Source organism: Colletotrichum higginsianum, chromosome 6 (assembly GCF_001672515.1).
Source record: "Colletotrichum higginsianum IMI 349063 chromosome 6, whole genome shotgun sequence".
Taxonomy (NCBI): domain Eukaryota; kingdom Fungi; phylum Ascomycota; class Sordariomycetes; order Glomerellales; family Glomerellaceae; genus Colletotrichum; species Colletotrichum higginsianum.
In genome coordinates this window covers 1788093-1803624 of record NC_030959.1, presented here as the reverse complement: position 1 = coordinate 1803624, position 15532 = coordinate 1788093, and the positions used below count along the sequence as shown (strand labels likewise).

General features: G+C 55.3%; 5 protein-coding genes across 5 annotated transcripts; 1 reads left to right on the top strand and 4 right to left on the bottom strand.

Annotated features, from left to right (window-relative positions):
* Positions 1-3819: 3819 nt before the first annotated feature.
* On the top strand, positions 3820-4359 carry CH63R_08951 (uncharacterized protein; the record flags this gene model as incomplete). The annotated part of the gene is made up of 1 exon (XM_018303925.1): positions 3820-4359. One exon carries the CDS (start codon positions 3820-3822, stop codon positions 4357-4359), a length of 540 nt encoding a protein of 179 aa, XP_018155948.1.
* Positions 4360-4682: 323 nt separating this feature from the next.
* CH63R_08950 (uncharacterized protein) lies at positions 4683-5017 on the bottom strand (the record flags this gene model as incomplete). Its single annotated transcript, XM_018303924.1, has 2 exons — positions 4683-4748; positions 4811-5017. The coding sequence occupies 2 exons, from the start codon at positions 5015-5017 to the stop codon at positions 4683-4685; spliced, it is 273 nt and encodes a 90-aa protein (XP_018155947.1).
* A 332-nt stretch (positions 5018-5349) lies between these two features.
* CH63R_08949 (uncharacterized protein) lies at positions 5350-6104 on the bottom strand (the record flags this gene model as incomplete). The annotated part of the gene is made up of 2 exons (XM_018303923.1): positions 5350-5684; positions 5930-6104. The coding sequence occupies 2 exons, from the start codon at positions 6102-6104 to the stop codon at positions 5350-5352; spliced, it is 510 nt and encodes a 169-aa protein (XP_018155946.1).
* Positions 6105-7005: 901 nt separating this feature from the next.
* Positions 7006-9251, bottom strand: CH63R_08948 (Peptide-n4-(N-acetyl-beta-glucosaminyl)asparagine amidase a; the record flags this gene model as incomplete). The annotated part of the gene is made up of 3 exons (XM_018303922.1): positions 7006-8381; positions 8529-8774; positions 8858-9251. The coding sequence occupies 3 exons, from the start codon at positions 9249-9251 to the stop codon at positions 7006-7008; spliced, it is 2016 nt and encodes a 671-aa protein (XP_018155945.1).
* Positions 9252-12485: 3234 nt separating this feature from the next.
* CH63R_08947 (uncharacterized protein) lies at positions 12486-12911 on the bottom strand (the record flags this gene model as incomplete). Its single annotated transcript, XM_018303921.1, has 1 exon — positions 12486-12911. The coding sequence occupies one exon, from the start codon at positions 12909-12911 to the stop codon at positions 12486-12488; it is 426 nt and encodes a 141-aa protein (XP_018155944.1).
* Positions 12912-15532: the final 2621 nt, after the last annotated feature.

Here is a 15532-nt window from a genome sequence, read left to right as displayed (position 1 = left end):
TCGCGATGCGGCCCTGGGAAAACTTTGTTACTCTCCGACATCGATCCGCCCTCCCCACTGGTCGACCGTCGTGTGCCATGGCGTCCGTCGATCCATCTATTCATCTTAGTGATGCTGACAATATCAAACAACCCCACGTCGTGACGTCTACACTGCATACCTGATGTCACGGGCGGTGCTTCGTCCAAGTTTTCCTCCCCAACTCTACACCCCACGCACGATTACCCATAACGCCAATGACGGATTACCAAATGGGTGAGAGGAGGGATGAGTTCGGGACGGGAAGTGGGATACAGATTTCTGCAGGCCACCGAAGATCAGAACAGAGCCAAGGGACGACCGAAAACGGGACGAAACGTGCTCTACACAGATATTTTACCTACCCCTATAACCTTGTACGTCTGGTCTCGGCCAGGCCCCTGGGCATTCTCTGCCCCCCCTTCTCTTTATGACTGGATTGCGCCACACATTGCGTGGTCGTGCATTGCCTCAAGGTTTTGTCGACTTGCAAGTTTGAATCCACCACAAAAACCTTCTCCTTTCTCTCGACGGAGCAACATGGTTTTGGTTCATCCCACACTGGTCCCGAGCGCTTCCCTCTCTTTTACGAAACACGACTTGGGAAGGAGAGACACGAAGGGGGTGCTGGCGGCATGTGGCGCGGTGGCGAATGGTAAGAGAGTTTGATACATGACGGAAGAGAGAGTCTTGTCCTGTTTCTTGCTTCCGCGTCACCGCGTCGTAAGTGTCTGTCTGATTACCCAGCCCTTAGTACAAGGATTATAGTTCAGTCGGGAAAGTTCAGCTCGGTCGTCAGAGGCCGAGCAGCTAGCATCAACAACACGTTCTCACGCCTTCTCACTGTGGCCGGCCGACCTGTTCAGTTGCTTCTCGTTCAGGCAAGTAGGTATTGCGGTCACGAAGTCGTCTGGGATTGCCTAGTGCCCCCTTGCGTTTCATTTTTGCTTAGGCAACCGGAATCGACTCCGACGAGCGTTCCTTCGTTCAGCATTACGATTACGACTCGCGTGCAATTTTCGGCTTAGTGGCGGTGTTAGTTATTGAAGTTTCGGCCGTAAACGCCACACACACACCTATTTCACGATAGTTCGAACTTAACGGCCTCGAGAAGAACGCACCCCCCCCCCTTTGCCCACTGTCTTTTCCGACGGTGGGCTTACAAGTCTATCATCAATGACAGGTTTTAACTCTGATGGTGCAGCATGGCCAGCGGCTCGCCGCGCCGCAAGGCTGTTGACGGCGACGCCACACTGCGCTATGCAAACTCAACGTGGAACATGGTGTGCAGCCACGCCCCTCACCTCCCTTCACCTTAGCGACAATTGCTCGCACAATCAACTTCGAATCTCCACGAAGCTGAGTGGTGTGGTCTTGCCTGCCGGCATCCCGTTGGTACGGTTGGGGCAAGGGGTGTGGCGCGGGCAGAATATCTTCCTTGACCGGTCTGTCAGCACGCTATGGACGATTTCCGTCAACTGCCCAAAACAAGGTTTTCTCCCTATTGCGTAAAGAAAGAGTGTATGCTTCACACGAATGTCATGAGGCGTTGGATGATACACTATTCGACTTTGATTACCCAAGTCCGGTTGGGCGAAAGTCCGGAGCAACACCAACACCGGTACCAACATGAACCTCAATATCAACATCACACAGCTAGTGCCTACCCCTGATTACGTTCAGCCAAAACAAAGCCTGCACGGTCGAAAGAGAAAGTATGTCTCATCCGTCTCTGGTTTGTGTCTCCATTTTCCTTTCTCCAGCCTCCCCGCGGTCCCTGGAAGGTATGCTTTTTGCACGGCCGGAAACTACCCTTCGGACTCGCCTACTAACTCTTTTTGTACACTCGTAAATCGAGTAGAGTTTCAACCAGCCAAGACAACAGCAGAAGCGAATGCAATAGTCATTTCCACCCCTATACTCTAGAGATTTCTTTAGACTTCCTAAGTAAGTGCATAGTTCACCTTTATAAGCCCTAACTAATAGCCTAAGCTATTAGTAGAAAAAACACCATTTCAAGATATTAACTAAGTCTTTTAAGTAAATAATTATTAGCTGAAATAACAGGGAAATTTAAATTTCAATTAGATAAGTATCTATTAAGAAGTATTTTAACCTTCTTAATTAACTCTAAATACTAATTACTCTAGTAAAAGTATAAGATAGGCAGAAGGGGTTAGTTAGTAGGGATGTAGAAAGTAGCTAATTATGCACTAGGATATAATTTCACACATTATTTCACACAGAGCCAAACGAACGCACAAAGGCTGACAACAAAAAGGGTTCAGGAATAAAGAAATAGATGCAAAACGTAAAAAGGTCTGACGGTGCCGCTCGGACAGGATGAACATGCCATCTGCGGCAGATGTCATGCATTACAGCGCCCGCTCTGCCTTGCCAGCACCTCCTCTCCACACACTGATGTGCTATCCGTACTCTACTTCAACTTGGCCACCTATACACCGGGTGGTTGGCTATCGAACCCACCCATCAGATGCTCAGAGATATCGTACGGAACACAAACTAAAGCCACCCCAGCTGACTGCCAACCTGCCTCTGAAGCCTTGCGCCTCCATCTCCAGTCTTGTTCTTATCCATACCAATACCGCGAGACTCCGGCACGAGGTTTGCAGCAGTGCTACGCTAGATCACCAGACATGACCTGCCCCTTCTTGCGGGAGCTACCTGCGGAAGACAGCTGCAGTGTCTCCTCTGTTATGCTGCCAAGAAAAGGCGAGATGTGCGGCCTGAACTGATCTTCCCTCGTCAAGTTACGTCCCCCCTTAGTCACTCACCCCCCTCACATCAAGCACACTAGAGCTGGGCTGGACTCATGTACGTGAACGTTTTGGTAATTAAGGTTCTGGCCCGTCCTCCTTCCTCACACGTCCATCCTCTTCTCACACCCCTCCCCTGACCCTCTCACACATCGTCGCCTCGTGCTGTCGGTATGTAGGTAGTAGGTTCGACCAGCCACCCCCGAGGAAAACCCCACGACGAGAGAAGTCAGGATCGCACGCCATCTTCCCAGAGCCTTTGTCTTCTCGTCAGACGTCGCGTTTGATGTTGTTCTCTTCGCTCTTCGCCTTTCTCGTCGTTTGGCCACGCCATAGATGCGCTTCTGCCAGCGGCCAGGGAGATGGGGGGAAATATTACCATGATACCGGTACACCATAGATGATGGTCCCTCCCCTGTCGATGCTGCAGTTACATGTGTACTACTGATGCCTGAGATGCTGGAAATGTGTACAAGGTCGGCATGCACACGCCCCTCCTCCTCAGAATGCAATACGGCTGGACCGTCTTGCTCCACTGATGCAAAACCAAAGAACCTACAGATGCAGCATGTACACATATCCCGCGGCGTCGGTGGTTGACACTGGCCCCGGCGGCGTCCGGCGTCGGCACCGACACCGGCAGTAGCAGCCTTTCCGCAACGACTACCTCCCCTTCTTCCCTCCTCCAGCCTGGCCATGCAATCTAGACTCTCGCGTCCAGATGGATGTCACGTCTGAGCCGGCAGGTGGATTACTTTCAAGCGATGGCTGCGCTCGCGCAACGGCGATGCCGCGCGCCAAAAAATACCCCTCCACAAAAAAAAAAAAAAAAAGACGGAGAAAAAGAGACAAACACCATGCCAAATGCGGTTCCAGCAGAAGGGCAAATCTGTGGTCCGTGAGAGAGAGTTTAACCTCCATGTCTCGTACGCATGCGAAAACCGCTCCGACGAACACACACCCTGTATTGTATGGGGTTCTACACTCCGTGTCCGTAGGAAGAACAAGGGAGACGCGAGGCAGCATGGTCCGAACCGGCCCGACCCCGGCCCAGTCAGAAGGTGTAGATGTTCACGGCATCCACGACAAGCCCGACGAGTTGCTGGGCGTCCCGATCTCCCTCATTCGAGAAACCCCCCTAGAGAAGACAAAGAATACGACCGGGAACACACGCACATCTATATGGCACGGTCACTTAGACTTTTTATACTTTCGGTGGGTGGAGGAAGATCCGCCCTGCTTTCAACCCGGCCGGCCCTCGCGTATTGACTTATGGGTCGCCTCGACTGCCCCTCTGCGGCGGACCGCGTCCCGCGGCCTACCTCCCCCCCGAGACCGCGCTGCCACGTACCGATGGGGGTTTGTCTGCGCCGCCGGGACTGAAGAACTGCCGCCGGACGCCGTTCACCTTCCCACAACCGCACCCCACCGATCGAAGTTGACTCGAACCACTGTTGGGTTCCGTGCTTCACGTCGCGTTGTCCAAGTCCAGAACGGAACGAAGGATGTAGATGCAAAAGAACAAGAACGAGATTGTCTGCATCTGCACTCACGGCGGCTCTAAACCTTCTTTTCACTGACCCCCACCTCCATGTTTTCCCGTCCGCTCTGGACCAGCCTGTTTGTAGTGTAAGCTGAGAAAAGGGCATGCAAAGAGGGGGGGGGGGGGGGGTCCAGTCTGGTTTGTCGACTCAAAAAATTGGAAGAGGGCCAGAAGATCATACTCCAATCACCAGCCCAGTTTTCGCCTCAACTTAGCAATATATGTAATAGTCCCCGGTTTTGGGAGGCAGTAAGGTCGGCTATTCGTCTCCAAGGGTGTTGTTCAGCAACAGGGAGTGCGTACAGACAAGTACAAGGCAGAAACAGGGAGGACGAGAGGGCCCATCATTGGCCAGGAGCAAGCAGGGAATACAGCCGAAAGCCTGCCTGGCTGGCCATTCTGGTCAGTACCTGCAGTACAAGGAGGAGGAAGAAGAAGAAGAGAAACAAACGGCGCCAAGACACAGCCGTACAGAGGCGACGACAGAGCTGCGCGAGGCGTGTTGTGAGCCGTCCAACGAAGCGACGGGAAGAAGGGGGCCCCAGGAGAAGCACACGCCAATATGCGCCGTCGTCTCGTCGTGACCTTGTCCGTCCCAGAACAAGGAGCGGCCGCCCGGTAGCGTGGTGTTCTGGCTGAGCGGCACCCACTTCGTGATCGATCGCTGGGGCGTCGCCATGTTTCGATATGAGAGGAAGCGTGGAGCACGACAAGATGTACAGATGGAACCACCCCCCTCATCTCTCTTAGGGTTATTCTTTCTCTCTCTCTCTCTCGCCCATCTTAGGGAAATTTGTCCGCCGAAGCTTATCTGGGACCGGGTCGTTGAGGATCTGACGACCCGTGACCCCCTTGAGACAGGGCCCGTAGAGTTCGAGTCCGAGGCGAGCAGTGGGAGTGCGAGCGAGAGATGAATGATAGGAGGAGGTCTGAGGCATGCATGGGAGGGGAAGGGGAAGGGCAAGGAGGAGGAAGTATTAAGGTTTTGACGATAGTACTTGGCATTGTATATTAACGATCGACGATGCTCTGTGGCGGCGATGGACCCTCCTCCTTCTCCCTCGCTGCGTTGCCCAGCTGGAAATGCAACTTGTGAGCGAGGAAGGGGGTGTGTGTACAATGGTTGCTGTTCTGTGTGAGGGATGGCAGCAGATCAAAAAGTCTAACGCCACACACACCCCTCTGGGGGCTGTCGCTCTCCGTTCCCCTCTGCTTCCTCGAACTTGACTGGTCTGTGAAGGCTTGCAGAGGTGTGAGAAAGGAGAGGGATGGAGGGTTCGTCCTTTCCCCAGACTGCCGGGCTTCGTGTGATGTATGAGGCTTGGGATCGAGGCGTTTGTGATTCCCTACCAGGCATGATATATATATATAGAGAGAGAGAGAGAGAAAGCGAGGCTGGTGTCATATACATGTATGTAAGTATGTATGTATGTGTATGCACACCTCTGTATGAGTAAGCACTGGATGGGAAGTGAGGAATGACAGGAATCTTGGGACGGACGATGGTACCGGGAGTGGAACAGAGCGTCCACGCAGGCAGCCAGCTGAACCCTCCCTCGCCTTGACACCGACCGTCCCTATTCACGCTTACTAATTACCAGCGGAAGACTCACCCATGGGATTTTTGATCCGCCGTGGGATTTGCATCCTGTATTTTTAGAGTTTGGCAGCGCTTGGAATCCCCCCCCCCTCCACCGGGCAAAAAGCACCTTAGGGCCGCGATCCCGTACGAAGAGGGCAAAATGCCGTGGCCATCCATCGTTCATCCATCCTCTTCCGCCTCCGGTTGCCACTTTGTAGATGGATTACGGTCCCGTGGCCATACCTTTTTGTGCTCCTGCATGCCGCGCTGTGATGCGCTGTGATGCGCTGTGATGCGCTGTGATGCGATGCGATGCGATGCAACTCAGCCAACCTACCCTACCCACCCAGATTCGTTGGAGATCGCTACCGGGAGTTCAGGGGGCGGAAGGGGAACGAGGTTTGGCAGGCGCGCCATAAAAGCTTAATCCGAGGAACGTCACTTGTGTAGGCTGTGCTCACTCTGTTCCACTCTCTCCCTCTTCCCTCTCCCTTGTCAGAACTGGATGGGTTTGGGGGGGGGGGGGGGGGGGGCTGATCTTTGGCACCGGCCTCTTTGGCGTTCGGCCCTTGCATGTCCTCTCTCATTCTCTCTCTAGTCTCTGGGCTCCGCACCCCCAGTGACAAGTCGCTAATAGAAGAACAAGTGAACAACCCAGGTAGGTGTTATACTTACTATGTAGGTGTAGGACATGGACCCAAACATGATTACCGACTACCTAGACTAGACCGGAGGGGCCAGAAGGCAGAGGCTAGGAGGAAGGCTGTATGGCCGTTTGCTTTCTAACCCCGAAAGTTTAAAAAGCAAATCCCGAGTTCGACTTCGCTTGAGGTTGAGACATATCCTCACTTTTGCCCATAACGGGGCTAGCGCAAGCGTGTGCGCGTGTCCTAGCGCACCCGGACCAGCTGGACGGAGCTCGTGGGCGCTTCTCATCTCTCTCTGTCTCCATTTCTCTTCCATCTGTCCAGTCGGTGCAACCCGGAGTCCGACATGTCATGTTTGTCCATGTTGCTCTGCCCCTCAGGCAGCTTTCCCTTCCACCTGTGGCTGATGCCGACCGAACCCTCTATCCATCGCCTGGCTTAAATGGCGCCTCCTGAAAGGCTTGGGACGGACAAAACTCTCCCCCGGCCATCGGCAGACCTTTCTTCGTCCGACACCACCGTGTTGTTGCTGGCCTTTACACTCCTCATATACAACTCGACATCACGTGCCCCGTCCCGACCACCGCTGAACCGGAACACCTGCCGTGTCGTGCCAGTCGCAGAACTGCTTTTCATGTCGGCCGGCATGTTGAAAACGGCCGTGCCGTTGCGAAATGTCGACAGCTTTGACACGCTGTACCGCGTACCCTGCCCCTGCCTGCCGCGGTTCGGCGCGTTGTAGGCCTCTAGGCCCGTCGGGTACACGCCCGCGCCCTCGACCTCCAGCCTGAGCTCCTGGAAGAGCGTGGCGTCCAGGCTGAGGTCGCCGGCCGCCGTCATGTTGGCGGTCTGGTTGACGATCAGCGGGTACGAGTACGTCGATTGGTACCTGACCAGCCCGTTGAGCAGCGCGTCGGTTCCCGCGATGACGAAGTTGTTGAAGCCGTTGCGGCCGAACTGGCCCAGTGATGCCTTGTTGCTGTAGGACAAGTTCTGGGTCCACTCGGGCCTCTTGGTCCCCTTTTTGGAGACCACCTCGCCCTTGACCGATATGGAGCGCGTCACGTCGAGGTTGAAGACGAGCGTCTCGTTGGCGCCGGTCGAGTTCTTCCCGACGGCGCGACCCGATATCCGGATCTCGGGGTCGCGGACGGAGACCGTGGGCGGTTTACCAGTCGTGACAGAACCCTCGTCGTCGAGCCAGACAAAGATCTTGCCCGACACAACCCAGTAATTACCGACGGTGGTATTAACAAACACACGGTCTCCCTGGTCGGCAATGCCAGCGACCTTGATCTTGAAGGTGTGCTCCTTGCCGTCGCTCAGGACTGGGAGCCAGGGGGAGATGTCAATCTCGTGTTCCCGCAGATCGTAGGCGTCCAGGCCGACGAGCGGCCGGTGGAAGCTGGGCACGACACCCCCGGTGAAAATGACGGGAAAGGGCCACTGGACTCCGGCGAGCTGGTCGTCGATGATGACCTGAACCTCGCGCCAGGGGCTTCCGGCGGGGGCCATGCCGACGGTGGCGTTGAAGGCGGCGGCATCGCTCTCGAGCACGTTGCTCCACCAGAACTCCTCGGTGCCTTGGCCGTTGGCCGAGACGGAGAAGACTGCTCGATTGGCATTGCGCGGAAATTGGACGGTGCTGACGGCCTCACGCTCCGGCACTTGCCAGGCACTCCCCGTGTTGGAGGATGCGTTCCGCGACGAGATGGGGATGATGAGGTCAGCGGGTGGTGCACTGTCGATCTCCACGTCGGTCCTGAAGAAGGTTGCCGTCAGGGTGCAGTTGAAGGGCCCCGTATATCTGTCGTCTTGGCAGCATTAGCCGTTTTGGCCCCCACTCCGATGTCTCCGAGGAGGAGGAGGGAAGGGGGTTTGAGTTGGTTTGGTCTGGTTAAGACTAGGTAGAACGGTTGTGGTTGTGGTTGGATTAGGGGCATGGCTTGAGAATATCTTACCGATGAGGTTGGGCAGGTCAAAAATAATCTTTTGGGGAGATTTCCAGAGGCTAAGGTACGGTGTCATGTCCTTCCAATAGGTCCAGATGATGCCGGGCGCCGCTCTGGGCTCCGCTGTGGATGTTCTCCACACCTCCGTGTCGCCGAGATACCACAAGGCCAGCCGGTCCAGCTGGCGGCCTGCAGACGTGGCAGTAAAGTTTACAATGACGCGGTTGAAGTCGCAGCCGGGAGGTGCGTACTCGCCTATCAACACCAAGTCAGGATATGAATTTCCGCCCCCTGCGTGTGCCCCGTCCGTCCTGTCATATGCTGCGCTGCGAGCTTACCAACGAAAGGCTTGCCGAAGCTGGTACCAAACGAGTGGTCCATGAGCTGCACCCGACATTCTTTGCTGTCCGCCGGCGGTTTCCCCTTGTCACCACCACCACCGTCCCCCCCCATAAGGCTCCCGCGGGCTACCTCTTGGTAGATAGGGCCACGGGGTCCCAGCACTGGCTGCGCGACTTGAAAACATTCCAGAGGCCGTTGCCGTCCGCCTTGGTCAGCATCTGTCTGAGAACCCGATCGCGTCGGAGTGTCGGCAATGATCCCCTGGTGACGGGTGGCATAATCTGACAGGGCCGCCTCTGGTATCAGATTGCGCGAAGCCACGTAACCCGTGTTCAGAGCGAGGACAAAGAGTGAGAAGGCGAGCGCCCTAGTGACCGCACGAGTGGCCATTGGAGAGCCCTTCCAGAGAGGGAGGCCGGGGGGGTTGCTGGCCTGACCGCTTACACTCTGCAACCTTAAGGCCGGTTTGCCCTACAACTCCCGACTAGGCGGGCTGGTGGTTTGGTGTTAGAACCCGCGTGACAAAAGACAAGGTGTGGGAAAAACGGCGCATCGAGCGAGGAGAAAGCCACCAAATCCCAGGCAGTCGGTCAGAGCGAATGGAGGGGGAGGGGAGGGGTCGGAGGAGTGTAAGCTCGATGAACGCCACCGAAAGGCAAAATGTGAGGACAGGCGCCGGTGCAAGCAGCTGATTGACGCTAGAGGCTTGGGTGGCGCCATGCACGCCATGAGGGAGGGTGGCAGAGAGAGAGAGAGAGAGAGAGTGAGTGAGAGAGAAAGACCCGGGGAAGGGCCACAATACGCGGATCTGCATCTATCGGAAGTATAACGGTTTGGGCGGTGGCGGCGGCGGCAGGCAGGCAAGCCAGTGGAGAGGCTGTAGGCCGAACCACAAGCGGTTTGGCACTTGGTGCTGACGGTGCGTGGGGTGTCTTGTACTCACTACAGTGTAGGTACCCGAGGATTGGGAAGGATGACACTATCGCCCGGGGGAGGAGTGAACGAACAAGGTATCGAGATGAGGTGGAACAGGTCCGACACCATGCGTGGTCCAAGGCAGATTGCGAGAAGACACAAGTTAGCAAATAGCCCAAGAATGAAATTGAGCTCCAGGTACGAGCGAGGAGCGCCGTCCAAAGGTTAAAAGGGAAAATCCGAAAAAAAGCACGAGGTGCTATGATGTTGAGGACCCGGGCGGAAGCAGAAGAGCGGTGACGAGCGTCAATCAACCAGATCGAGGCCAAGAGTCAGAGAGCCAAGAGGAGAGATGAGAATGGGCGGCGGCAATGGTTGGAGTAAAAAAGGCCTGGCGGACCCCCCCCCCCTCCCGGTTACCGAATCCGAGAAGAGGACGGCCGAGGAGGAATCACTTACCAACAGGATATTGAGTTATGGTTTCGATGGGGTTGTTTCGCGGCTGAGCCGGAGGGAAGAATTGGCGGTAAACTCATCAGGGCGAAAACCGAGTTGTTTCGCTGGATGTGTGTCGAATGGTCGCCATGCTTCCCCCCCCCTCAAACCAGGCGAGATTTATGCCCGTGCTGTTCGGCACTCAAAACATGAGCGGTGACACTGTTTTTGCGACAGGAGCAGACTGCAAACAGACTTCTTGCTGTACGGCTAGACCAACAGCCTACACACAGGTTGCCTCACTCCCCCCTTCCTGGTGTGTTATGGAGGCAAACACAACACCGAATAACCTTAAATCGCTCTTGCGAGAGGAAAGCGTCATCCTACCTGGGCTATGGGCTGGGGCCGCCTACCACCTACATTACATACCCACGGTACAGATACAGCCTATAGGTCGCTCTGAGGACAAAAAGTGAGCAGATGGCGCAATGGGCTAGGAAGTCAAGCGTTGATCAGTCACGAGAGAATGAATGTTGTTGGTCGAAGGCAACTAGATTTCCGCCCATGTGAGGATGTCTGCACATCTTGATGCTACAGTCAACAAAGCGGCCCAGGAAGTATGTGTGTGGGTGTACGTGTGTGCGAGTGAGAGACGAGAAAGAGGAGGGAGAGGGAAAGGTGTAGTAAAGGTCATGCATGAATCGAAAATCGTATCCAATTGACGCCCAACATCAGGAATGATGTCTATGTAGTACAGGAAGCGAACCAAGCATGCCATGCTGCTCTGTCTGTTTACGGCCAGGCAGAGTAAAATCATAAAATGAAAACTAGAAACAGCCTCGTTCCCGAGGCGCCAAACACTCGCAAACGTGATGCTGAGGCGCCACATGCATGCCCTTGATTTTCCCATTTCGCTTTACGCCGGCCGTCCGACGTAATCATTCCAATGTCGCACGCGCACAGCAACACCACTCCGCAATAGCCTTTCCTCACCTCCGGCTCCAAGTCTAATAAAAGACTGCCACGGCCGATCCCATCATCGCCCGCGCATTCCACGGTCCCAAAGACACTCGGCCTGGCCACAAATGCCAGTGGTGGTTTGAATGGCCATCGGCAACCAGTGATCCGAAACCAACAAGTCGTCCCGAACGACTCGGGCCAGGCTCCATTCGTCCCAAACAAGGAAGCGATACCACTTCCAGGCCAAAGCGTGCGGGGTAGTATGCTCGACAGTGAGCAGTGTTGTGGCGGTGCGAGAACATGCGAGCTCTCGTCCAAGTGACGCACTCACCTCGGCAGAGAGGCGGTTCCATGTCTGGTACCAACCGAGGGTCTAACGCGTATCTTCCCGACGGTGCTAGATGTGTCGAGTGGTGCAGTGTCTTTGGATTTGGCCCTGCTGTTCGCCAGGACGAGCTGGACTAGGAGAAACAGATGGATGTTGGTCGTGAAGACCAGCATCATCCTGTCATTCACCAAAGGCCATGACGTTCGGACCGGGTTGCAGCACCACACTCCAAAGCCGTCGTTTTCCAGCAGGCTTCGTGGCATTGCCTTATGCTGGAACCAAGTCTCCCTGCCTCTTCTTCTCAGTCTTCTCTGCCTGAGTGCGGGCAGCGCCGTGACGTTCGCCGCGCAGTTGGGCAGGGGGAAGACAGTGAGGTGAAGGGCTCTGTATTTGGGGAAGGGGTGTGGCTTTTGGAGACGAAGGGGGCAGTAGGCGTCAAGACCCACACCAATCTTCCCTATTCGCTAGTGATGGCCCAGAACAAGGGGGTTTTGGTCTGATGAGTGGGTTCTCCTCGGGTATTAGGGCGGATATATGCGTCCGGTGGGGTTTTCTGTTGTAGGTGGGCCGATGAGATGATAGGATGGATAAGGGGACCGCGGCGCTCCCAGAGAGCCAAGACTTGGATTCTCGGGTACGGCAAGCACCTCGACAAGGCCCCTGCAAAAAGGACGGCGGAATCGGTTACTCCCCCAAGTGCCTGTGCATGGCTGGAGCACAAGTTGATGGCGATCATCCTTGGGGGCGTATCTGATGATTGTAGGTGTGTATGTGTGTGCGTTTGACACTTTCCGGCCGGGAGACAGAATGACGGAATGCCAAACGGGGAGAGGGAACGCTCCTTAGGTTCGCAGCTGCGATGGCAAGAGTTGCCGCTCGCGGATCCGGCGCCTGATGAGCCTTCTCTCAAGAAGAGCGCGGAGGGACTGGAAAGAGAGAGAGAGAGGAGAGAGTGTGGTCTCTTAGCAAAGTCGGGGTCTTGGGAGTCACGCGCGGGCGTTGTCCCAGTAGCGCTTTCGCGCGGCCATGGCAATCTTGTTGCCAGTAAAGCGGTGCTGGAAGTAGTTGAAGACGGCAAACTCATCGCGGTTCATGACATACGACTCGGGTTGCGCGGTTACTTTGGACCAGATCTGACTGATAGCGCTCTCCAGGATGCTGCTAACAGTCGGATCTGAAGCGCCATCGGGGCTCTCCCTGGCGATTTCGAGAGCTTGGGCGACGCTGGCGGCGTCCTTGATAGACACTGCCGTCGCCGACGTGTTACCAACGTGGAGGCTGTGGCCCATGCTGCTGGCGAGGGAGCTGAGGAAGGGCAAGTCGTCGACGGGCCGGCTCGGGGAGGACAGCGATCTAAAGGGCAGGTAGAGGGACTGGCTGTGGTGGTCTCCTTGAGGTGTGATGGACAGCATCGTAGTGTGGTGGTAGGACGAGAGGTGACGAGTGCGTGTGTTTATATAAGTGTATGTGTGTATGTGTGTATGTGTGATTGCGTATGTGTGAATAAATGACCCAAGGTGTGTTGATCCTTTGGAAGGAGGCGAGTGTGGCTAAGATGGTGGAAGAACTGGGAGGATGAGAGATGATATATAATGTGATGACCGAGTCCGATCTGGCCTAGGTGACGGGGAGGGGGCGACGATATTTAATGAAATGTCCGGGGCCACCAACGAGGGAGGTACCAGAACCACAAAAAAAAATTGTATACACGGGATGCTGGGAATTCCTCCAATTCAGAAGCGCACAGCTGTTTGACGTCGTGCCTTGGCTTGCGATGTCTGTTGCAGGGGAGAGCTGGAGCTGAGCTTGCGTTGCTGTGGGTTCAATGTACGATACAAATACACCGATCCGACGAAAGACTCCAACCCCGGATTAGACACTTCTCTTATAGCAACTGACTTTGCCGCTGCGGCGGATGAGGGAGCGGATGGGCAGCCGCCCAGGACAGGTACGGGTACGGATAGTCAGGCATGGGTTGTAAAAAGTGTAATCGTCCGTATCAAGGGTACGTAGCTGGAAGGAAGTGGGTGATTCTGAGTTCGAATCGGGAGGAGGGGGGGTGCAGCAAGAATGAGTGACAAGTGCGGAAAAAGAGTGTGGGCGTGCGTGTGGGAAGGGGTGTGGGAAGGGGTGTGTGTTTGTGTGAGGGACAGAGGAGGGGTGTGCAAGATCAGAGGGGAGGGAGTGTATGAGTAGTGAGTTTCCCGTAGGGTAAGGAAGATTGCCAGTTTCCAGCCCGTCCAATCCAAGTCGTGGGCCGTGGCAGTAAAACGAGACGAGGAAACAGATGGGCGGGCTCTCCTTTGACAGTAATGCGACCTGCATCCCGTCACCAGGGAGGGAGGGGGACTCTAGTGCAAGCATCCAACCGCCATGTACTCAAAGAGTGTATCCGAAGTGTGGCGGCAGTCATTAGCCTCGCACTTGGTCTTGGCATCGAGAGCATGTGTTGCACAGGCTGGCAGCCGTGCCACAGATTGCAGTAATGGCCAGTAGATATGTGAGAAGCTTAGAGATCATAGCAAAAGCGACACACCATGGGTTGGTTGCATGGCCAAACGGTCCAGTACTTCGTGGGGAGGTAGCGTGGACGGACGAGAGATCCCAACCCACAGGGAAGTGGAGAGATGTGATGAGCATGGAGAAGGGAGGGCGTGTAGCAGAGTGGAGATTCTGGTGGGTGAAGTAATGGGTAAAAGGGCAAGAGACAGGGGGAGCAAGGGAGTCAGGGGGGGAGGGGAGGGGTGGAGATGTGTGGTCGAGGACGTGAAAGGTTAATGAACCTAGCCAGCAAGCGGCGGCGGCGGCGACGACAACAACGACAACACCATGGACCAACGGTAGGTAGGTAATAATGCCTGACGGACGAAGGCGACGAAGGAACCAACCAAACTCTAACATAGACTGACCCTCGCCGTCGGAAGGGGGGGGGGAGACGTTCGGTATATCTACTTGAGTCACGGGTTAAACCACATCGCATTCGAGTCCCGTAGTGAATTCATAGACCGGACAGCCACCCGTCAGCATTTCAACCCGTCTTTTCAAGGAGAAGAGAAGCAGGCAGGCCGGCTGTTCACTCGAGCTTCGATGCAAGCTCACAGATGTTGTAACGAGCCTTGATGTATTGCCGTCTGCCCACCCGCCCGGTGCTGGCACTGGCACTGGAGATGTTGTGGTGCACGTGTGCGGCGGTGGTGCTGCGATGGAAATGAAATGCCCATGCCTCTCTGCTGCCTGCCTGCCGCCTTGCCCGAAATGCGCAGTCGAGGCCAAATGACGGTGGAATTCTATTTGTGCCGCAGGCAGTGTGGTGAAAACGGATGGACGACGAAAGGACGCGAATACTAATCACCCCTTGGACGGGATAGACATGAGAGGCGTATGTTGACTCCACATGGGCAAAAGTCTCTGCGACACAGCCAGAACGGAGGTATTTCCGTTTTGGACCAAGCTGTTTGGGATTGCGATCGCCTGCGTGCGAATGCAATTCAGAGTACCCGACGGTTATTCGTATAGAGTCTCTGAGGAGGATGGAGGGGTATGTCAGGATGCGAGTGTGATTCTAAGAGTTGAGACGGAGCACAAACACCGGCTTGTGCATATGGTAAGCCGTGAGAGAGAGTCCGGCAAGGGGGGGTAAGACTGAAGGTGAGACTGGGAGTGAGACTGAGGGCAAAAGAGTGAGTGTGTGTCAACATTTGCGCCAAGTATGATGTAAGGTAAGTGTGTGTAAGTTGTAGAAGAAAAAAAGTATGTGTTCGGCTGGGCCGTCAAAAAGTCAAGGCCTTGTGGCGAAGGGGAGCGGCAAACGTGGAGGGAGGCACAGCGATGAGGCCGGAATACGGAAGTGTGGGTGTGCAAGATGGCGTTCCACGACCTCTGGTAAAGGATGAGACACCGTTGTATCGGGTTTATCGGTGAGTGAATGGGAGTGAAAAAGAAGAGAGTTAGAGAAGTACGGAGGACGAATGGGGAAGGCGGGGCACCCTCCTGCAGCTTGCCTGTGCCTCCAGCTGTCAACCTCGTGCAAGCA